The sequence below is a fragment of the Bactrocera dorsalis genome, chromosome 4 (genome assembly GCF_023373825.1).
Source record: "Bactrocera dorsalis isolate Fly_Bdor chromosome 4, ASM2337382v1, whole genome shotgun sequence".
NCBI lineage: Eukaryota > Metazoa > Arthropoda > Insecta > Diptera > Tephritidae > Bactrocera > Bactrocera dorsalis.
The window spans coordinates 30930882-30955783 of NC_064306.1; the positions used below are offsets into that span (position 1 = coordinate 30930882).

General features: G+C 35.5%; 2 protein-coding genes and 1 long non-coding RNA gene across 4 annotated transcripts in view; 2 read left to right on the forward strand and 1 right to left on the reverse strand.

The window, feature by feature from the left end:
• The window catches only part of LOC105224244 (uncharacterized), a 148990-nt gene that overhangs the window by 47971 nt on the left and 76117 nt on the right, over positions 1–24902 (forward strand). The window contains exon 1 of one of the 2 annotated variants that reach the window (XM_049456798.1): positions 3614–4291. The exons of the other annotated variant lie outside the window; for it this stretch is intronic. The gene's annotated coding sequence lies outside the window, so the exon portion shown is untranslated. Of the gene's footprint in view, positions 1–3613; positions 4292–24902 lie in introns of those variants that run through there. 2 annotated transcript variants of the gene reach the window in all.
• LOC125778397 (60S acidic ribosomal protein P0-like) lies at positions 10959–13112 on the forward strand. Its single transcript, XM_049455751.1, has 2 exons — positions 10959–11046; positions 12829–13112. Exons 1-2 carry the CDS (start codon positions 10959–10961, stop codon positions 13110–13112), a joined length of 372 nt encoding a protein of 123 aa, XP_049311708.1.
• The window catches only part of LOC125778534 (uncharacterized), a 142871-nt gene continuing 133544 nt past the window's right edge, over positions 15576–24902 (reverse strand). Inside the window, exon 3 of the long non-coding RNA XR_007422773.1 lies at positions 15576–17999. This is a non-coding gene — a long non-coding RNA (uncharacterized LOC125778534). The remainder of the gene's footprint in view (positions 18000–24902) is intronic.

Below are 24902 nucleotides of genomic sequence, written 5' to 3' on the forward strand. Positions count from 1 at the left end.
CGAGGCGGTAACTGCAGTCGTTAAACCGCGTTCGTTTATGCAAGGTAAAAGTCTACAAAAAACGAAGAGACACGACTACTTTATCGACACGGCACGCGAGAGAAACCCAAATACGTGGCATGAGAGCTGAGAGCATGTAATGCAATGTGGGTGGCAGCCTCGAAACAGGATAACGGTGTATTGAACGTGTAAATCAAAAGTTTTTAGCGTGACAAAGTGCGACATGAAGAGAGCGTGTGTAAACGTAAGAGTAGCGTCCTTGACGCCGTTGAGTCAAAGAGCAAATGTCTAACGCCCGTCGGTAAGGCAGCATGCGCTACAAATATCCGTGGAGAATTGTGTGGAAGCCCTACAATTGAGCTGCCCTACTGGTTGTTCTTTTGGCCAAAAACCGTTTGCACACTTGCTTGTTGTTTGTTTGTTCGGCTCATTTGACAATCGGTTGTTGTTTGTTACACGGCTCGGCTGTTCGTTGCTCGTTTCAATTCGTTTCAGTATAAAATGTGACCGACTCTACATGGCAAAAACAGTCTCCAAGTGAACGTCGCCGCTGTCGGTATATGTTAGCGGAAAAGCGAAAAATCAGCGCCAACGAATGCGACAACCGCGACGGCAACAACAATAACAAAAACACATAAGCAAAAAATAAAAATCGTACGCGAAAAACGAGCGTGTGAATAAAGAAAAAAACGAAATTAAATGTGTTGAGCACATACACACATATACCATACTTACGGACGGAAAGCTCGTTTGTTAACTGTCGGTGTGCGCGCGCGGGTGTGTGCTGTTGTTGTGCGCCTAAGTGAGCGGAAGCGCGGCCAATTTTTGCCAGGAAATTGAACCGAATTCAATTGAAGTGCGTCTAGTGACAGCAAAAAAGCAAAAAAGCAAAAAAATAAAAATATTATAATTATACACACATACATACATACATATTTATATACAAATAAAATAGTGTATAAAATAACAACAACTAAAAGTTGCGTTTGGAAATTGGGCGTGCAGAAAAGGATAATCCAAGGTGTGTGCGCGTGATTTAGCAGATTTGTGCAAGCTGTTTTTGTTATTGCTTTTTTGTTTCACATTTCCCAAATTTTTGTTGGTTCCCTTACACTATGCTTGCCGCTCTGTAGCGCTCGAGGCCATTAATGACTTTGTGAAGTTACGCAAAGGTATTATTATTGTGGCTTGCTGTGCTAATCGATAAGTTGTACAACAACAAAAACAAAATTATATAATTCGTGTTGTTGTGGCATGCAATTAGGCATACCAAAGCATCGCACTTGGGCAAATGCCATTCAGTGGTCGTGTTGGTGGTGGTGACAGGTGCTAGTGATGTGGCAACCCAACAGTTGCAAAGGTTGAGTTGTCTCATAAAACAACCGCAAATACGCAGAAACGTGTTGGAGCGTAAAACAGCTGGCGAGTCTTACGCTTTCGGTAGGGTGCAGAACAAGTTGCAACATAACCCGCATGCTCGCGGTCGCGTTTGTCACAGCAGCAACACATTCTATGGTCACATGCATACAAAGATACCTACTTACATACATATGTATGTCCATAGAAGCGTGTGTGGGCTCAAGCACTTGACTCTTCTTGCTTGCATTAACCTTCTTTGTCACTTTGTTCGGATTGATTTTAGTGTTGTGCATTGTGTTTGTTAGTGTTGTTGTTGTGGCGGTTTCGTTTGTGCCGAAGCCGCATAAGCGTTACAGCGCACAGTGTCACGGTACAATGATTACGCGGCTTTTGTTTGCCGCTTTGTCTTTGGGCAGTTACGCTTCGCTGGCGCCACTGATGAGCGGAAAACGTTTGTTTTTTCTGAAAATAATGAGCGCTATTTAAATTTGGTTCAAAAGAGATAATGCGAGATAAACGGCAAATAAACATACAGTGACATCAGTTGGTGAATACATTTTTTTTTTTTAATGGCACTGAATGTGTATAATTAGCTTCGACTAGTGACAAGAGTTAAAAATGGAACAAAGATGGTTAAAGAAAGTTAAAAAATGGACCAAAAAAATTAATTTTGAATAAAATAAGTAAAGTAAATTCAAAATAAATTATATCAGCATGTTTACTATTGAATGAGAACAAAAAATTGATTTAAACTGAAGACTGATTTTTAATGTTTTGAAATCGGTACCAAAGAGTTCTTCGTCAAACGAATGTACATTAATCAAAAGTTTTCTACATAGTAAAAAAAATTACTAAAAATTTAAATAAAAATGTATTAACAAAAAATATAAAAAAAGATTTAAATAAAAAATATAAATTTACTACATAAAGCTGTAACAAAAAAAAAAAAATAGAGCTACCGCTACAATATATATTTTTTAAAATAATGTGAAATTTAAAGGAATTTTTTTAAAAGGAAAAATATATAAAAATATTAATGATTAAAATAAATTAACAATCGCAAGTAGAATTATTTAAAAAAATTCGAAAAAATAAATATATACAATAAAGTATAAACAAGCAAGTATAATTATTAAAAGAAAAATAATAAAAAAAATATAATTTGAGTAAATATAAACCATAAAAAAGCAGCAAATAATAATTTTCTTTACATATACATAAGTACCGTTATAAAAATCAACTTAAATAGCAAAATTTATAAAAAGAGCAGAAAATAATAGTGTCAAACAACAAAAAAATATAAATAAATGTAAGATGATTTATTTAAAAAAAAAACACAATAATTGTTAGTGAAATTGTAATGTTTTTTTTAATATGAAGTACAATCAATGGAATTAAATTCTGAATATAACATCATTCAAAACGCCTCCACAACTTCTTTTGCAGGAATGAATGCGATGAACCCAATTTTATATTAGTTTTTTCACTAAATCAAGTTGAAGGGAGTCTGGTTTATTGCTAAAGACCAATGACTTCAAAAAAATTCCACAAGAAGTAGTTTAGTGGTGTTAAATCACAACTTATTGGCGGCCATTCAAAGTCACAATTTCTTGAAATAATCGAATCACCAAGCTTTTCTCGCAATAATTCGGCTGTTGCACGTGCTGTGTGGCACGTAGCATCGTCTTGTTGAAACCAGATGTTGTAAAGATCAACTTCTTCCAATTGTGGTCGCTCTCCATTGAGCGGTGGTGTCATCACCAGCTTCATTTCGAAAGAAGTACGGACCGACGATTCCACCAGACCAAAAACCACAACAAACTGTCAATTCTGATGAATGGAATTTGTGTGTTCTTATGCGAGAACAATTCTATATGGATGCAGGTCCAAAAAAAAAGTTGCAGTTAGATAACGCTTACCTTGATAATAAGATTTAATATTTTGTAAACGTTGCTCTTGCGTATATCTTTGCATGATGAAAGCACTATGATACCTTCTACAAATACAAACGATTCCTTACAAGTATTTTATTTTCATAGGTCATTTTATATGCTATAGAGTCTCGATCTGAATAATTTCTGTTAAATTTTCTGAAGATATCTCCTCAAATAAAAAACTGCTCAAGCAAGCACTTCCGATATAGAAGATTTATTCGGTGATTGCATTATTGCCATTTTTAATAGTCCATAAAAAATTTTATGAAGACATCTCGTCAAGTAAATGATTTCGATCGTTCAGTTGGTATGGCAGCTATATGCTGCAGTGGTCTGATATCGGCGGCTGCAACAAATGAAAAGCTTCTTGAGAAGAAAAGAACGTGTGCAAAATTTCAGATCAATATCACGAAAACTGAAGGACTAATTCTGTTATATACAGACGGTCATGACTAAATCGACTGAGCTCGCCATGCTGACATTTTAGAGTTATTGTAGATATAAGGAAAGAAAACCGCCATACTTGAGGTCCTTTGTACCCTGATCAGGGTATAACAAGATATATGGTATGAACAAAATATAGTATATTAAGTATTAAAAATCTAACAAAGAAGTAGAATTACAAACGAAATAACGATGATAATAACAAAAAATTAAAACAGTGTGCAAAAAGCAGCATAACGTACCAAATTTCAAATATATTGAAAACCACAATTTAGTTTAGTGTAAATTAGTGTAAATACGTACGTATGAGTACTTTTATGTATATCCCTCAAATTTCTTACAGAGAAGTAATACCACAAAAGAAGTATATGCAAGATACTTGAAAATCAGCGAACAGTGACAGTGCGTACACATCGTTGCAATAACATTTGCTGCAGCAGGAAAATAATTTCAGACGTTAAAATACAAACAAACAATATTAAATTTATATTGAAAAATATTAGTGAAAAAGTGTATGTCGAAGTAAACAAAGAATAAATCAAGCTCTAGATGAGGTGAGTCATTAAAATTTTTTGTTTTGTAATTTCGCTAATGCCATCATTATATATGACTATCTGTAACATTCCTCTATTATTAGTTATGTAAATCAATTACTTATACATACAATTCTTCGTTTATGAAAACGGACATTGGCAGCAAAGATATTCCATAAATTTCATAAATAATTTTGTTATGTGAAATTAAAATTTTCGAAATCTAAGCAAACTAAGAAATTTGTTTATTCGTCTAAATATATTCGAAATTTTTCTACAAATAAATTCAGGCAAAATATTTCCTTCCAAAAGCGCTTCAATAAAATATCTTCATGTATAAAAAATATATTAAATTTATTGTCTCAGTCAATCGAAATTTGATTGGAAATAAAAAAATGGATGCTCAATCTTTTATTAGATCTCATATTTTTATTTGATTTTTTTCATGTTAGAAACACTACTCACTTGTTTATGAAATAAAAATATTTTTGTTTCTTCATCTCTGAACTTCATATCGTCACCTGAAATGCAAAATAACGTATCATCAAAAAAATCGAAATTGAGTGTCTTATTGATTACGCTTCACTACTTCAAATTATATACATAATATTACATATGTTCAATATTTTCTAGTTCTGCGAACATATATATACCAGTCTTAACCAATATTAATATTTTGTTTCACTCAGGTTCGATTTTATTTCGTGTTCAATTCATGCCACTGTAAATTTCTGAAAATGTTGTTACGTTATTTTGCATTTCAGGTGACGATATATGCTATGCTCTATGAAACGGATGGTCTATTAAGCGAACATCTCCACTAACCGTCATAAGCCGGCCTCAATATTTTTTGATCTTTATTGGGAACAATACATTAAGCAGATAACCTCTAAGCAGACGATTTTATAAGCCCATATGATTTAAAGTTTAGAAAATAAAATTTTTTTTCAATATTCGTAATCTTCCAACTTCACTTATGTCCAAGATATCTCAATTAATCTAAGTGAGAACAGTGCCTATCCGATTTAGCAGCGCTTTTTATATTTTTTCGTATTTTCTGCGCCGTAGAACACTATTTGAGTTCAACATATTTTTTAGGGTGCAATTCAATATTCAGTATCCAGTTCACCCAATACTTTGTTTTGAAGTAATTACTGGATTTTCATTTAATAGAGATTATTTTAGAAGAAGGAATTGCTTTTGAGTTTTTATCAACTTTGTTTTGTCGGTATTTTTTCGATTCGTAGGCCGAATGGTAAGCTTGCTGCTGTATTTAACTCCAGGTTTGCTTAGTTTTTCTCGTTTATTTTCTCTAAGAGTTTATTAGAAGAAAATTCATTCATACTTTGTTTTTGTGTTCTAGGAATTCTTCAATGTTTAATAATAGTATCGGAGGAAGTATATATGTGGCCCTAGATGGCTGTACATTTTTTTTTCGTTGGATTTGGCTCGTCTTGGAAGACCCACACGGTCGATTGCTGTTTTGTTTCGGGCTCATACGCATAGATCCATGATTCGTCACCTGTGACGATCTTATAAACGTCTTTTGAAGCACCGCGATCGTATTTTTTCAGCATTTCTTTACACCAATTCACACGAGCCTTTTTTTGAGCGATTGTCAAATTGTGCGGGATCCAACGAGAACAAACCTTTTTTACGGCCAGGTGTTCATGCAATATCGAATGTATGCTGGTGGGAGAAATGCATAGGCATACCTCTATCTGAAGGTATGTTACATGACGGTCTTGCATTATCAGTTCACGTACGGCATCGATGTTTTCTGGCACAACGGCTGTTTTTGGACGACCTTCACAGAATTCATCTTTGAGCGAGCGTCGGCCGCGATTGAATTCATTGCACCAGTTTTTCACAGTGCTATAGGATGGTGCTTCATAGCCATACAGAGATTTTAGTTCATCGATGCACTCTTGTCGTGATAATTGATCGCACGAAAATGTTCACGAGTTAATTCCATTTTTTGCCCGAGATAAATTTTTTAATTCCCTGTAAATAAAACAATTCACGATTAAATGACAACACGTTCTGAGTGATGTTATGCTAAAAAATGTCAAACTTTCCAATGGAAATGTCAGATTGCACCTGGCAACACTTATCACCAGAACCAACCTTAACTCCAGAAATATATATAGCAACCTACGTACTCTATTCCTTTCGTTCTCGAATTCCTACTCTGTTAAAACTCTTATTTTATTGAATGCATTACGAAAAGAATACTTCCAAGTACTGGTAACAATTCTTAGTAGTTTTTATTACTTAATGGTCTTTATTTTCTATCGAGCTATTAGCAACGTTCTAGCTTTCTATTTGTAGTTCGATTTCCAATAAATCCCTCTACTAATTTACGAACATAAAGAGCTTAGTATTTTACCCTTAAAAGCTTGTGCACACTTGACCAACAACTACGGAATGTTAATAAACTGACCGCTAATTATGCTCACGAAGGTCAAGTGGACTACTTACATACAAACATACTTGAATTCAAATGCACTTGAGACACACATACTCACCTTCGAATATATGTATGTATGTAGTATAGCACTTGCTCACCTTTCATTCTTGAACGAAGCTCTGCAAGTGCCCAAATAGTAATCAGTTGGAGGTTGAGCTCAGAAATGAAAAGAAAATAAAAGCGAAATTCGAAAAGTAGCGCCACGTCAAATAATCAGGCCAAGTGCACCGGTGTGTAACATTGTAGCATTTTTTCTAAATGGATCATTTAAGTGGGAGGGAAAATCAAATAGAAAGCATAGAAGTAGCAGAGGAAAACAAAGCATGAAAAAAGCAGATTATGGCAAATTGCCATTTCTGAATGACACTGAGCTTAGATTAGCGGACTAATATTAGCATGACCGTTGTGCATACTCATTGTAAATGTATTAGTGTTGGCAGTTAGCGCCTCAGCGTTTAAATTTCTAATGAACTCTGGGTGGAAATGTATACTTTTCTCGCGTTGTGCTCTGTATGTTAAATTGCTCGGAATGGTAATGTAATTTGTAATGGATTGTAAATTGCTTTTTATTTGCGCGAATAATGTAGTGAAAATAAAACATTTAAGACTACAAACGTTCGAAGGAAGTGAATGTGACTCTACGTTAGGCCACATGTAGAAGGTGACTAATCTGGATAATTTAAATAATTTAAGGAGGAAAGTTGATCATTCTTTAAAGAAAGTAAGCAATGTATGTGAATGTGCTTTTTGTTGTTCAAATTGCCTGGTACCTACTTGGACAGTTTTTGATATATGCGCATTATTGTAATTATTATTTGCTTTCAGTTATTGTTTTCGTAATAGCTAGAAAGTATGGAAACTGAAATAAAAGCAAAAATATGCTAAATTTCTTTTTAAACCTGCTCAAAAATGCGATTACAATTCGATTGGGAGTCAGTAAACTCCGAAGATGACGCGCTTAAACTGATAAGTACTGTGCTTTGTGAATACAGATAAATAATCCGTGCCTTGTTTAAGCTGCTTGTGCTTTGGTGTAGATTGTTTGGTTAAATTTGATATATGAATGACGGGTGCTTCAGATGTTCACATCCTTAGAAAAATTTTACTATAAGTGCGAAAAAAATTAATTCGAGATCGATATCTTATTGGAAGATCTCACACATCTCGCCTGCCTACTCGCTTTTTTCAAGAAAGCTTAATCGAAAAACTGAACTGGCTAGCTCACTCACTTAGATCGAATTTGGATTCTTCGGATCAAATTACTTTATCCCAAAATGTGGTTGCCACATTTAGAAAATGTTTGCAAACTCTAGTTTTTTTCCCATTCGCAATGGAAATCAAAGGCAGTTTTTTTGCGACATAGTTTTTCGAACCAGAAGTTGGTAGTTTCCCTTGCATTGTACTAATGGAATCCAAACCAAAACTTTCGATCAACTCCATCGATGCAATTTGAGTTGTTTCAGCAACTCTTCTTCGTACAAAACACTCAGCGCGTAACGAACTTTACGGCTTTGGACCTTCACCGCATTGAGTCTTGCATGTCTTCCTTTTCTTGAAATTTTCAAAAATCTTTCTTGCCCTTCCAATCGAAATGAAATATTTTTCAGATAATTTTTTAAACGTTTCATCCATCTAGGAAGATGGATCTATAATTAAGTTCGGAATTTCTTTTAATGCCTCGTGTATATAATAAAGGAAAACAATGTTTTGTTCCCGAAGGTAACTTTATTAATGAAGAAACAGTTCGAATCAAGGTTTACAATGAGCAAAACTTACAATTAGAATCCAAAATGAGAGTATGGTTTGTTCTTGTAATAACTTAAATCTATAATACAAAGTAATAAGCTAATAGTGAGAGAATTCGTTGTTATTGTAATTAAAGAACTTTAACTAAAATGCAATGATAAGAATGAGTTTGGTCAATGACGTGAGAGATTAACTTAAGCTTAATATAAGTTGTTGGTAGTAAGGGCTATAGTATGTGACTATATATAAAGTGACATAATTAAGCATCTATTAAAATAAGTAAATAATTAAAGTTTTAACACATCCTCTTATTGACATACTCTTAAAAGGGGAAGCTTTGGTGATGATTTAATTCCAATTTCTACACTAAATTCTCCCACAATCATCAATCAGAAAAATATTAGTTCTTTAGTGATAGCGTGAGACATTTAAGTGAAAAACTGTTGTTGTACTTCAAATATATCAAGTTGTTTGATTTTAATTAAAACATTTGTTAAGCTATTATCTTCTTCATGGCTCTAAGATTTATGTAAAGTTATTACGTTTAATCGAAAAAAAAGCGTTAACTTCGGTGGCACCGAAGCTATATTATCCTTCACAAATACAAAATATTCCTTACAAGAAATAGATCCCCATCGATCCAGTATCGGGATGCGATAAATGCAGTGGCGTAGCTAGGGGGGCCGTCGCCCCGGGCGCAACGTCTTGGGGGCGGCAAAACGATCTTCGCTGTTTTTTAATATTCAGAAAAATACTTCAACAATTTTTTTTTACAAAATTTATTATAAAAGATAAAGAGTTGTACACTCACAATGTAATAATCTGAATAACAATGAAAAATATTAATTTTTACTCGAATACTCTTCAGTCTTTGAATTTGTCTTATATCTTTTGGCTTATATCTTTCTTAAAAATAGTGATAGAACTTAAAGATGCACTTTTCTAGCTTTGATCGCTGCAAAATCACATATCATATCATTGTAATTTAAAGTTGAAGCAGTTTCACATTCTATTGAGAGAATCGCAAGATTGGACAGTCTACTCTGACTCATGGTCGATCTCAAGTAAGATTTGATCAATTTAAGTTTGCTAAAAGATCTTTCACAGGATGCAACTGTTGCAAGTGTGGTGAGTGGTATTCTTAAAGCTGTCGCTAATGTCTTTTAGGCTTTTAGTCTCATTGAAGAAATGTATAATAAAACTTTTTCTGGTAAAAATCCAATTTGTTCTTCGTTTTTCTTCGCTCTCTTCAATAAAAGTAGGTCTTGGATGTCACTGTATAAATCTTCGTTATCCAAGTCATCTGGATAGGATTCGGCAAGTGATTAAGGAGCGTGGATTCGTTTTCTGAATGATTTTTTTTTTCCATCAAGAAACATTTGTAACAAACCTCGTGTACAGACAAAAAATTCCATAGTTTCTTTAACCGAACATACTTTGAGAAACCAACGGATATGTCACAGTTGAAGCATAAGGCAAACTGTGAGAGCATTTAACTATATGTTTTATTGGGTTTCTGCTATTTCCTTCTGGGTGTCACGAACATCGCGGCAATCGTATTATGCCCTGTTCAGTATATAATTATAATTACCGTATTCTTATACTGTTGTGAATACTTTTTGCCACGACGTTTCGAGTTGTTTCCAAAAGTTTTATCTAGCTCAATCAATTATTTGTGAAGCTTCGCAAGTTATCCAAGCGAAGTGTATATGGGTTGCTCCGCATTTCTGGTTTCCCTTCGATGCTCGTATTTCATAGCCACTTGAAAATATTAAGTTTTCTATATCTGAAGACCACCTACGTACTTTAGAACTGTTCAGTTCAGTATATGATTTTTCGAGAAAGAATCGGTTCGTAGTTCTGTCTTAAGACCACACTGCTCTTAATTGAAAAGAAATGTCCATCGTTGTCTCCAGAGTACTATAGTATTATATAATTAATATTATTATTGTTATTAAGATGCAACTATAGATACATGTTCCTACAGATATGTGGACAAAGTTCATTATGATTGCAAGCGTTTTGAATGCGAAATTCAAAACGAAATAAATATAATTTAAAGTAAAATAATTTGTTTGAAACTTTTTTCGCTTACGTTTAGTTTGCCTGATTCCGGCATGCAATTTTGCTTGGCCTGCTTTTGAAAACTTTTAAGCGTGCCACATGCCACAGTTATTCAGGAGCAAAGTTAAAATACCAAAAAAATAAAACTAGGATGTAATAATAGAAAAAGTGTATGCGCAGATAACTGTCTAGGTGTGGGTTTATAGAAACTGTATAGTATTTAGTTGCAAATAACTTTGGAAGAAGCACTCAAGCCAGCGATTTAGGCTAGTAGCAAGCCTATAAAACTTATAAAACTATAAGTATGCAATCAGTGAGTGTGTCGGAAACGCTGCTGCGCGCACACCAAACCATTCAAGGTGGCTGGCGGAAAGTTTAAAGTTGAAGTTGCAAGAACTCAGCAAGTTAATGGAGTGGAATGCTTTAGCGGCGTTACAGCGCATGGCCACATTTAAAGAGCGCTGCCTTTACGAACTGTGGATGCAAGCGTTGAGAAGTGAGCAAAAATTCTAGTTCGGCGTTTTTTCTCTTAATGGCAGTTATTTTTCAATCCAGGAATATAAATATATTATATATTTTCAACATATTTTTGGCAAAAATTAAGTGAAAGAAGGAAAGCTAGCAATCGTAAGGCTTGCTATTAGGAATTTATATAGTTTTCTCGCGCTCCTCTGACTCCTGCAAAACACTCCAAATTACTCTCTCGCCTAACAGTGAAACTTTAATGCTTAAAGGCGGCACAGGCAGATAAGAAAATGTTACGAAAATTAAAAACTGCAAAAAGAAAAGTAAAAATTAGAAAAAAAGTGAACAGAAAATTAAGGTGAGCGGTGAGCTAAGCTAAAAAGCGAGTCTTGTGTACGTTTCAATTAATGTAAAAGTTTTTCGTAGTCACAGAAAAGACCAACAAATTGAAGCGGCGTGTAGACACAGGGCGCGCAAAGGATCTGAGAGCAAAAATAGATGTTAAGGCAGCAAAGGAGATGTGGAAAACTTTCGCAAAAAAACTTAAAGCATAAAAATACAAAAACCAACAAAAACCAAATTGCAAAAACAATGTAAAGTGTAGGCGGCAAAAAGCAAGCAACAACGCCGTAATTGCGGGTAAACGGGGCACAGAAAAGTGCAGCTTACAACAACAATCTTGGATATAAACTAAGTAATGACTACAACAACAATTTAACACGCGCGCTGCACTTAAAACTATGTTGTGGCATGTGGGCGTGTTGACGATTAAAAGGAAAAACAAAAACAAAAACTAAAAACACGCTATAAACACTACAAAAAGTGAAAGCTGTTGGCTGAATTATCCCAGCAGGCCAGCGAGCTTGCATGCGCTGCCCTAACTTTTGACCCACACTCACACATACATTCATCCTTCGAACGCCAACACTTACATAAGCCCATAAGCGGCCGCGCGTGTGCTCAGTTACAAAAAACTGTTACTTTATAATATTATATACTATACTCTTGCATAAGTGGTATTAAGCGTGTAAGGTCAGGCCGCGTCCCAGCGCTGCAGGTTAACTGAAAAAAAGCGCACAGCAAAAGAAAATAAACAAACATACGAGTATAAAATTGCATTAGTGCAAATGCGTGCTGCGGCTGAAAATTATGCTGGTGGCAGCTTAAGAGATTATAAATTATAATTTGCGATACACCGTCAGCTCAACGCTGCTACAGCGCTAGTTGAAAGCAGAAGTGAAAAATTTTGGAATTTTTATAGAGTGAAAATGAAGCAATTCAGCGAAAGCAAAAGTGAAGTTATATACGTGTGTTTGCACAAATTAATTAAAAATAAGCCACACAAAAGAGAATACAAAAAGAATTCGTTAAACATTTATGTGATTCAATCATTTTCAACATTTATTAATTAAAAGCTCGTACGCGCTTTAATAGAAATCAGTTATTCATTGATTAAACAACGCGTAACTTAAAAAAAAGTAAATAAAAAAAAAAACACTTGCAAAAAATATTAACTTCTGCAACTATAAGGTAATTGGTTTTGCACTTTAACTAATGCCGCCTGAAAAAAGAGTAAAAAAAGAGAAATAAAAAAATTTGTCTTTCATATATTTGTATATGCTTTTGAGTGTACAGCGTCTACCAATAGGGATGACGTGATTTCGACAGTTTGTAGCGAATTTTTGTAAAATTTTGTTAGTGTATTCAGTAAGATTTCAGTGAAAGTATGATTTTGTCACGTCTCTTTTCGTTAAAACACATAATTCGAAATCATGATTACAATTAGTTTATGTCTCTGAATCCATTTTCTCAGCTGAGATCTTGAACATCAAGCCCGAGGACTTGCGTGCGAAATTCCTAGCCGGTGTAGCCAATTTGGCCACCGAATCGTTACAGATTGGTTACCCAACTATTGCTTCGGCACCACACAGTGTTGCTAATGGTTTCAAGAATCTATTGTTTATTGCTGCTGCCACCAAAGTAGATTTCAGAGGAGCTTCTACCATTATAAAGTTCATTAAGGAGCTCAGCAAGTTTGTTTCCGCTGCTGCTGCCTCTGCTCCAGCTGCTGGTGCTGGCGCTGCTGGCGAAAAGTAGGAAGAAGCCAAAAAGGTGGGGTCGGAGTAAGAGAAAGAGGACGATTTGAGTTTCGGTCTCTTCAACTAGGCAGCTAAACTCTAAAGTTGAGTATCATGATAGTGTGCACCTTCCCGTCAAAGAAAAGCCCATAGTGAAGGAAATATGCCGTTCATGCTCATATTGAGGCCAATCCGAATCAGTCGGTTTAACGACGTTCTGCTTGGTTGGGTTTTTCTCCAATGACAACATAGAGAATTTTGTCGTTGAATTTCGTTCTGCATTCGTATAAGATTATATTGTCAGACCTTTTTTCCTGGAATTTGATTAAATCGACGCTCTCGGTTTCCAATGACACGGTGCCCAGCTACATGGTAACGTATAAACATCTACACATTGCGTTTGTAGTTTGACGATTCATTTCTTTCAAGAAATTACTCAAGATCATACGATTTAACCCCACTATTTTATTTTCTTAGGGGTATGTCAAATCAAGTATTTACGCCAATCAACCAGCAACGCTAGATGAGCTCGAAGATAACGTTCAGTTTATCATAGCCCATAGCATAGCATATTCCAGTCGAAATCTTGCACCGTGTCATCGAAAATTAACGTAAACGGGCGGAGATATGCAAACGGAGCTGTTAGTCGTCATTTTCGTCAGCTTTCGAGTCGGTTAATCATGTGCAGTCCACTCGGATGACTGTCGATTGAACTTCGGAGTGAAGTCATGAAGCCATGTTTCATTCATTGTCACATATCGATGCAAAAGCTCGGGTTTATTACGCATAAACAACTCCAAACACTGCTCTGTATCATTAAATTGTCATGTATTTGGTCAAAACTGAGCTTCTGTGACACCCACAGAGCTTTCTCATATCCAACTACTCACAAATGATGTGATGTATACATTCAGTTGATATGTTCAGACTGCTGACTATCTGGAACAATTTCACTTTATGGGCATCCAAAAATTTTGGGGAAGTTTTTTGGTATTATCGTCGGTACCAACCTCGTTTGGGCGTCCAAAGCGTTCACTGACTTCAATGCTTATTTCATCATGTCTAAACTTAGCATACCCATTCTTGATGGTTGAATTTCCTGGGACAGTGACCAAAATCTCGTCATCAAGCCAAGTTTTTGCTTCAACTGAATTTTTTCCTTTCAAAAGGCAATTTTTTATCAACACAACAAATTGCTTTTTATCTGACTTTTCACAAAATCAAACGATATACGTAATTCACAAACTAATCACCTGACACCTGTCAAATTTATGCACGTGTGTTTAGAGCTAGCTAAAAATCATATATACATATTTAATTGGAGAAGCAACATCTATGTGCCACACCAGTGACTTTTCAATTGATCTACCATAAATTTATCAATATATCGGTTATAGAAAGTTGTTCTATTATGTATCACAACCAAAAGCAGTCCGATTTTGAATTACCATTGCGTATTTTATTAGCCCTAACTGAAAAAGAAAAAAATGGTCACGCTCAATAATTCATTGTATAAATTAGTTAAATTTACCAAAGTAATTATATATTTAAAAAAAATATAAAAACCGTTTAAAATATAGCAGTTTCCGAAGCTGTGAGAAGTGCTGGTTTAGGTTAAAAATCGATTTTATCACGAAGGCCTATACGACTTCCACTAAGTCAGTTGAGAGCGCTGGTTCATTTTGATAACTAATACTCCTAATTATTGGTCGAAAAGACTAGTAATATACATATTAATTCTTTTATTCTAGTTAAGTCTACTTGTCTAGAAATATGTAGTATGAATTAAAATCATATATCTTAAATTAGAAGATCAAAAATAGAAGAAAAAATCATAATCATTTCAAGATTGAAATAAATAATTTCTCCTCCAAAAAAAATGTCACCATTTCAGGGTTATATACTGTTAGCAGGCCGAAAAAAAGAATTTTCCAAAATTTTTTTCTGAGAAAATTTGTGTACATATTATGGTTTTTAACTGTATTTAAAGGCTTAGAATTAGTAAAAAATTTTCTTTGCAAAGGTGTCATATGTAGCTTATCTCCGGGAGCTCCTCTCTAAAAGACGTTTTGACGTGACCATTATATCTCTAAACTGTATCCACTTATTTTAAAAACCAATATAAATTTCGGTAAAGTAATGTTAAATCTGGTAATTATTTGGAGGAATAAGCAAAATAATTTTGTTTGACAAAATGGCGGTTTCTCAAAAAAAAAAATTGATGTTTGACCTAAATTTCGGATGAAAACTATTTTTAAAAAAATATATTTGATTTAAAACATGTATGTTGTTGTATTTTATTATATTACAGTTACTAAAAATATATTTAAGAAGCGCATGTTAAAATTTTATCCGTTTTGGAGTAATGTTGTGGTCACCGACTTTGAAAACACCATTTTTGAGAAAAACGCGTAAAAATTAGCAGTAAAATGTTTATCAAAAAGTTGTAATAATTTCAAAAAGAAAAAGAATTGTTTACTTTACTTGTTTGGCTTTAGTTACAATTGCATTATTATTTATTTATTTATTGACACTAACATATGTGCTTGCTACAAATGACACCTGTGTTAATCAATAATCGAGTGCACGCGTCAATATTTATCAAGAAAATATAAACACAGACAATACAACACTTTGATGACCTTAACACTGCACATCAAGTGTACTATATGAAGTACTTAACTAAGTGGTCGACAGTTCACTGAACTACTGGCGTTGCTAATGTTATGTATAGTGTATACCGGAACACAAAGCACACGCCCATTAAATATTATATTGTGCGCACTAACAAGACGAGTGAGTGAGGTAGTCGAAGCAGAAATAGTGTAAGTATCACACGCCCTCAATTATCTGCGTAATAAATATCTAAACTGCTATGCGAGTACATAACAACAAAGTTCAGTTACCAAAGCTTACATTACCAATATGTGAATAAATATACATATGTATGTTTGCAAATATGTCTCATCCATTTTTCATTTCTCTCGCTGCCATTGCTTTCTTGTGGCTTAATGCTGCTTGCTGCTTATAAGAAATAAATCTCACCACCCTTTTGTACCGTAATTTGCTGTATGCGGACTTAGCATAAACGCATGCCTTTCACGTTACATAACTTCACCGAGAAGCGGAGAGTAGATGATGATAGGCCAGCGGCAAGCACTGTGTTTTCCATTAATTTTGTAAGCTTATAAAAATATACATTCCGCATAGTATTTTAGTTGTAATAGTGTAATGGCGAGCTGTGCGTGCCTAAAATTCATTTTCGTGAAATGGCAACCTTTTTTCACGCACGCTCCTAATGCTCATGTTATGCGATAACACTCACCCACACACATACACACACACATATATATATCTTTATATAGTTTAAAAGCCCATTATATATGTGTACACACCCAAATAGGTGCTGTGCTGCAGCAGCAACAACACTTTACTGGCACCATGGATTTAATTTTGGGTCACCATGTCGTATACGTAACAATGTGCCATACATTGTATACACTGTGCAAAGCAAATGTTACGTATACGCCAAGGTGACGGCACAGCTCACTATATTACAGCTATGTTGTAATGCATGTACGCTTGTGCGCGCGTGTGTGTTGTGTGGGCACGCGCGTGTTATTTGCGCATAACTCTTTGCACAGGCGGCCTTTACTTTAACGCGCACGCATCGCCTTTAAATACATCAGCTCGGCTGCGCTAAGCCTAGGATTGCCTTTGCTGATTTTCGAACTTTCCACTCTAGCAGTGTTTAACACATATAAACTGTTGGGTTTGGTTTAGTTTGAAAGAGAGCATAATTTTTGTTCTGCTTTTAGTTTTATTGTCTATTAAGTTAAGTGGAAAAGTTCAAAGTGAAAGATTTTCTGAGAAATGGCTGTAGACGATGGTTATATAGATAAGATTTCGTAGAACACAATATTAATTTGATAATTTGCATACTAATTTCCATTTCGTTTTTTATTTGCGAAGTTTCCAACTGTGATTTACTTAAATGTTGAGTGTTTTCGTTTCCGGTCACGCTTTTAACAGAAGAGTGCATATAAAATTCAATTATTCACTAAGTTTCGGACTTTATAAGAGTTACAAATGCCAGCTGACGAATTTTGAATTTTGTGCCTAAAAAAAGCTTTGATGGTACTAGTTTTTTCTTTATTTTTTAAATTCATTAAGAAGAGTTGCTAAATCATTATAACCCAGAAGATTTTAATATCTTTAACATTCGCGAAATTTAAGATTTGGGTGGCAAGACTTTCCAGTAGTTTAGTCTCAGGTAATTTGGATGTTTAGTAGTATAAATTGAGAAAATAATATATGTATGTCAAATTAAATTTTTATTACTAAAATATTTTTATCTTGCCCGTCACAAAAAATATTCAGAATTTATAAAAATTATTTATTATATGTTTTATTATATTAAAACAGTGTTTAATTTAAGAATGTTTACGTAAAAAATCCACAAATCAAATGTAAAGAATTTGATTAATGAATTTGCTAATTTTACCTAATTTTAGAATAGTTATTAATGTTAAAACAAAAATCCTATAATTTGTGTCTAAAATCTTGTTTAAAATAATATTTTTTTCTTTAAAATCATTCTGAGAGATTTCAATAATACTCTTTCAATCTAATTTATTTTTTTATCAAATTTTTCTATGAACCGCTCACACTTCGAATCGAGAGTAGCGAGCTTAAGGGGTTATATACAAATTTTCCAAATTTTTTTCTGAGAAAACTTTTAAATTTATTGATTCAAAAATTTGTGCATATATTATGGTATCTTTTAGCTGTATTTTAAGACTTAATATACAAAAAATATATTTGGAAATGCACTAAAGCTGATCTTCGGGAGCTCCTTTCAATAAAGACGTTTTGCGGTGACCACTCTATCGCTGAACTGGATCTTCTGAAATTAAAATCAAAAAAGTTTTCGTTAGATTAATGTTAAATCTAATAATTAATCGAAGAACTAAGCAAAATACATTTTTCTGACAAAATGGCGGTTGACAAAAAAATCCATTCTTGTCCAAAATTTTGGCTTTAAATTATTTATAAAAATAAAAAGTTCATTTCATTACTAAAAAAATATATTTCAGAAGCTCTTTTAGTCGTTTTCGTGTAATGTCCGTCACCGGCGTTCAAAATACCAGTTTGAGAAAAACGCCTTTAAAGTTTAGCCTTTTACTTCCAAGCACTCTTAAATGCATTTTCATATTTGCGAGTAACTTCGAAAATATTCACGGGAACGATATGAATTTTTCTGTGTGTATTCTTAAATATATGTACCTGAAGAAAACAGAATAAAAAAAAGATTTTTTTTAAATTCTAACTGTATATAACCCCTTAATAAAGAGAGGGTCTTTGTTGAATATTTTCTACTTTATCCTGAAGCAACTGAGACGATATTAGTACTTTTTTCACTTTTTGTATCTCATAGTTATATCCAGATCAGGTTCATAAGTAAGGTCTACCTACTGACCTAAACTTAGAATCAAGATCCACTAATTAAAAAGCTTTAATTCTTTCTCATTTTCACTAGAATTTGTGCTAATATCGTTAGAGCGATGGAGTTTTAACCAGTTGTTAACAATATGGGGTAAAAAACTTTATTATAGTCAGTCTTAACAAGTAATGTAAATAATACAAAAAATTATTTCTACATTTAATAAAAATTAACTAAATCATGAATGTCTATCCCCTATGGCTTTAAAGTGATAGATTATAGACAACTTTAACAAAATTTTTTCTACTGAGGAAGGAAAATTGTAATATTTTTTGTTTAGTTAAGGTTAGGTTAGTCTGATATGCTAATGGGCCACGCAGAGGCCAGTTTTGATTATTTACGATACCAGAGAAAGGTCTGTTATGAAGTTCATGAGGAGCAGTCATCCTTGAGGGTTATTTGACGCGAATTTCAACATACTCTTTCAGTGTCTGATACCATGGCGAGCGTGTGCCGCCAGCAGGCTGTCACCAGTGATTACTCCAATTAATCTTGGTAATCTCGTCCACTATCTCATGGCCTTCGCTGCCTTTCTGATTTGCATTCAGTAGAAGTGAACTCGCTTAGTTCTGGCGACACTCTTCACTCCTACCCTCCTTTACTTTTCCAATGGCTGATGTGTTTTGTTCAATAAATGTTGTTTCTATAAATAAGTAATGATTACTGGTTCTGCTATAAATTATTCTATAATTTTATGAATATCTTCTTTGCGATGCTACAGACCCCTTTCGAGTGACTCAAGGAGATCGTTCCATTTTATCGGTTAATTATGGTTGGCTAAGCAGATATTGATATGGCAAATAATTGTGTATCATACAAAAATTGCTTAGAAAAGGTTCGTTGTGCTTTAAAAGTGCATTTTTCTACATCCAAATATTTTATATTGTATATCTTAGAATCAGTGCTGGTATGGTGGCTATTCGTATTTTATGAAAATCTCTGCTTGATAAAGGTTTTACCAAGTGCTCGTAAGTAAATAGTCTTGTATCTACTAGTGCAAAGTCAAGTCGTAGAGCTTTCCACTTCCAAAGATGAAAAGCTTTTACTTGAGTAGCCATATATACAAGACAACTCCATATTTAAAATTTAACTCTAAATCCAACGAAATGCTACACTGCGCATTCAAAAATATGCTAAATATACGCACACAAATGTATTTACATATATATAAATTACACTCATGTATATACCTAGATCTATATACATAGGTTTAATGGGTACTCCACTTCTCCACTGTGGCTATCAACACAGTTTGCACTTTGCCACCAAAGTTGCTAAACACCAATTTTCGGCATGCCTGTGTCTCCGCTGTTGTGCCGTCCGTCTGCATGCCTGGCTAGGTTTTCCGCTTGTCAGCCGGTCTAACTGATTGCTCTGCTGCCGCTATTCATATTCTCTTGTGCCATGAATTTTTGTCATATATTTCGCTTTGCTTTTTTATGGAATTTTTGTTAACATCACATCACATTTTATTTCTGCTGACAGCTGGCAAAATATATACGGTACGCACATGGATATGTGTTCGGGCTACTTGTTTCCCTGTCTTGTTGTTTTTTGCTTTTGATTTTTCACCGTCATAGATTGCGGCGCCTGAAAAAGTTGATGAAAGGTTGAGAATGTACGCGGCATGTGTGTGTGTGTTTTGTATGAGCAATGTGTGCGTGATATGGACTAAAACCGCAGGGAGTATTTTAAATGGCACAAACAGATAATATGTTGTAAGTACATGTGTTTATGACTACATAAATGTATGTTTGTATGTATGTGCGCATGTGTTTGTTCTTTTATTACCTCTTTATTATTTATTAAAGCAGAGATGCGCCACATATGGCCAAAAAATATAAGAAAATTGAGTTACTGCGAACACACACATATAAATATCTATATATTAGGCGGCATAAATGTATATATGTATACATAATAGGGTGAGCCAAAAAGATAAACTTTCAAATTAGTAGGTTAGTTGATCCTAGGTTGGGTTAGGTTTAGATGGCTGATCAAAGATCGCACGTGGACTGCTATAAGTAGTCCTTTGTGAAGCCATAGAAAAGAGGAACTCCTGTATTCGAACTTATAAATTAGCAAAATGCTTAGTAGCTAATACAAATTTACACAGGCGTTTAAATTCCATTCCCGCACGCTTGGTGGAATCACTGAAAGTATGCGTTCCCAAGTGAAAGAATCCCGCGAGATAATCAAGAGGGAAGTGATGAGTTGCTTCATCCTCATCTTCTTCCATACAGCTTCTGCAGATGGCGTCTAGTAAGCTTCCTAACTTTACAGCTTGGACGCCAATAGGGCAATGACCTGTTAAAAGCCCCACAACTAGGAGAGGCTAACCTTACTGAAGGCAAACAGATCAGTACATCTCTTGCGGTCGATCTTGGGTAAAAGTCTTTGAGACAGCGCAAGTACCGATGCTATTCACGCGCTTATTTCCGCGAAGTCTAGCGATCTAGTAGTATAACATAAAAGAATACTAGAGCATCGACTCGCTCTCATTCTACTGATAGCGTTTCTATGTGGCATTTCCTTGTTAGCTCATCAGCTTTACAATTTCCTGCAATTTTGCTAAGGCCCGGAACCCATACCAGTCTTATACAAAAGCACTTGATGTTATTGATAGCGAGGTTAGGCACTCCTCAACCAACCCTGAATTCACTGTAAATGAGTTCAATGATAGTATCGCCGCTTTGCTATATGACTGAAGGGTCACTTCTCTTTACTAATAATGGCTGCAACTTCGGCTTGGAAGACTCTGCACATCAGTCAGGAAGTCTGAAGCTGGAGTTGATCTCTTAGCAGTAAACCTCTCCACCAACCTTCTCCCCAATGTTGACCCATCCGTAAAGAAGCTCACTGCCCCTCTCCTCTAACGTCTTTTTCCCACCCATAACTCCGTCTTCGGTATATGGGGAGAGAAAGATTCGCCAGCGTTCGGTTTGACGACTCAATGGTCCAAGTGATCAGGTATGAAGTCAAAATGTGTGAGGATTTCTAAGTATTTGAAAATACCCTGTTTTAGTTTATTTGGCTCACCCTAATGTATAACTCACTAGTGAAATTTATTTTCCCTGTGTGTTCTCTTTTCATTTCATATTCATTTGCCTGTAGTCAGTCAATTCAGTCAGTATGTGTGCGTGTCGCGTGTTGGCGCACGGCTGTTCTATTCGCTATTCATTCGGCAACTATGCGGCATTATTATCTTTAGCACATTGTGGTTATATTAAATATTGCCGTGGGTAAGCATTGACTATTAGTTTTACGCAAGCCATTGCCATTACTGCCCACTGTGACCGCCCGATGTCATAAAGGGCGCCCAACCTGTTGTTGTCACTATACTAGCCATGCTGATCTTAGTTGGCTATATTGTTGTTGTGTTGACTTTTATTCAGATTGCCAGCCCATTTGGTTGGCACATTTTAATCTGCCTAATGTTGCTGCCACATAGTATGCGTGCCTTTCTAAACGTGCCAGCGTGTGTGTGTGTGTGACTGTGCGTGCGTGCGTATTTTAAACGCTTATTAATATAGTAAGCACTGAAAAGCCACCGGAATTCGCACGCTTATGCAATCACTAAAGGAGCGTACACTAGTGTATATTCTGCCACATATTCGCGTACATACTATATTTGCCTCTAGCTGTGTGCTTGTGCTGTTGCATAGTCAAATAAATGTCTCTAAATGACCGTTTTTATTGTTGTCGGTCAGTGTGTTGTTGCATAAGTTGTTGTCGCTACGCAAAATAGCTGTATAGCTCTAACGGCGTTATTGCAATTTGCCGCAACATTTTGTGGCCTGCTGAGCGCGGGCGTGCGTGGGCAAAATTAATGTTTTCGCTTGTGGAAAATCATTTGCAACCGTCGAGGCGGAAGCAAATTTTTGGAAATCGCTGCGTTATATCATTATGGCATAGCTATTTTGGTAACTGTTTCCCCCTCATGGAAATTAGTATATTTCCATCCAATAGTATCTTATTATTTTGGCTATTTCGATACACTGTGTGAATAGAAAGCACATGGGGCGTGAACTAATTGTTGCGAATATGTGACGAAGTGTCCAGAATTTTAAGCAGAAAACAGAAACATTTGCGCATAACTACACCAAATAATCGAAATAGCTCGAGCCTTGCAGTTTATTGTAGTAGCGGGTGAAAATGTTTTCAATGTAACCTCAAAGAACTTCACGAGTTGGCAGCGGGATACTACTCCGAGTTCCTTCGACCACTTTGACCATGTATAACTAATTGTTGTTGGATTGGTATTTTAATTGATAATGATATGACAGATTTAATGTTCGATTCAAAAACATATCAGTGGTAATAGTGTTCTTTGTGAAAAAAGTGAAAACGATTGTCTTTTTTCAGAGTGACTTGGTTTACGAAAATCAAAAGCCAGAAACAGGACAAGAAGTGGCCTTTTAAAGACTGAATCTGAATATTTTCCTTTAGGGATTCATCTTACAAGGTTATAGTCGAGTTTACAACAGCGCTTCAGACGTATCGTTTAGCCCATCGTCGGCAATCCATCGACCCACGCCGCTTTTTTGTTCTTCAGACAGGTAATTGCTGTTCGAACTTCTTTGGTCGGTCAATGGAACGTCTGCTCTATCGTCATCGATTGGGGAATCGTGGCGTTATGCTTTTACTGCCATTCAGCAGGCTAGAGATGTGTTCCCTCCATAATTGCAGTAGAAGACAACTGCAACATATGTTGCAGAGAACTTCGCTTTGAAACGGATTGTGGCTAGACGTTCATCCACCGGGGTGAACGCCAGGGCTCGGCGACAGAATCTCTCTTCCACCACGAATCACACACCGAATTTGCGCTCCACTGTAGTAAATGCCACAAGGATCTACTCGTCTCAGTCCTTGTTCAGTACATCACACTTCTTGAGTGGCGGTGGTGGCAGCCTTTATTTTTACGTAATCCCTAATGGGTTTGCTATGGTGGTCATCAAAAGGGGGTCTCTCATCTGAGGCTGTTGTTTCGTTTTTATTGGAAGCGCCTTTTACGTGGCGGGTGAAAAACTTAAAAGCCTGAGGAGATTTCATTAATTCGATCTGACCCACATTCTTCGACTCCATCCACATGGAGCTCCCTTTTTAGCAGTGATAACTAAATGGGACTTTTTTCTGTCCTCACATTTGAGCGGATACATCTCGTTGCGTAAAACTTCTACAACTCTAGTTTCAAACTATCACACACATTTTTACAACAAATGCGCTTAAAGAATTTCCCGGTTTTTTACCTTAACATCTAAGTTTTGTATGGAATTTCTTGATAAGATTGATATGGGTAAAATCAGAATCGCTGGATACTTTAAAGGTGCATGCTTTCGTTGAGTGTATCCTAGTCTCATAATGAGGTTGTCTGAACGGTCGATGCTTGGAAACCTGGACCGGACATGGGCTCAGCCCGTACGTACTGTCTCCGTACTTCCTCTCCGATAATTTCGTTTTAGCATGACTAATTAAAAAATATCTTAAACTTCACCAAAGCAGATTTATTACGTGTTCAGTGTCTTTCGTTGATTTGTCAAAATTTTATCTCGAAGAATTTTTGACAACAGAAAGACGTTAATTCAAATTTATCATCCTAATTTAAACTTCAGCAAGATAAATAGCAAATTTTTTATATTCCATATTTTACCTTTAAGTTAACGCGTTATGTCTTTGCTTTATGGCATGAAATTTACATTCACAAATGGTCTGTTTTAGTATTTTGTCCCCAATCATGTACTTCTCAACCTGTTAATTCCCTTAATGCACTCTTGCCTTGCCCACTTTGTTTACCGACGGTCGTTGTAACATTTTTTTTCGACCTCCCGCTGTAACCGCTTAACCCTTTTTATACACTAAGCGCGTTTGCTGTGATTTGCTGTTCTTCACTTTGTCCCAAAAGTTCTTCCTAATTTCATTTTATCTTCATCTTCCTTATTTGCTTCGATGGCACTTCCTGCACTCGCAACCCTTTCGTCACTTTGAGGCGCACTCCTAACATTTCAATTCCGTCGTCGTGAATTACTTTACACTTTTATTTATTTGCTTTGAAATTTTAAAGCGTTTCGAACCGCCGTCACATACCGTCGTCGTCGTCGCTTTCTTCACCCTTTTCAGTTTTTATTGTTTATTTATGCGCGTAATTTATTTAGGCGCTCCGGCTTCTGTCTTGCGCCACTCCTTGTTCCGCACGCCTTCACTCGTGCCGCCGATTAGCCATTTATCTTTTTGCTTACTTGCGTGCTTACATAAATAACAACAAGCTTATATCTCTTACTCGTGGAAATACGTGTACAGGTTGTTTCG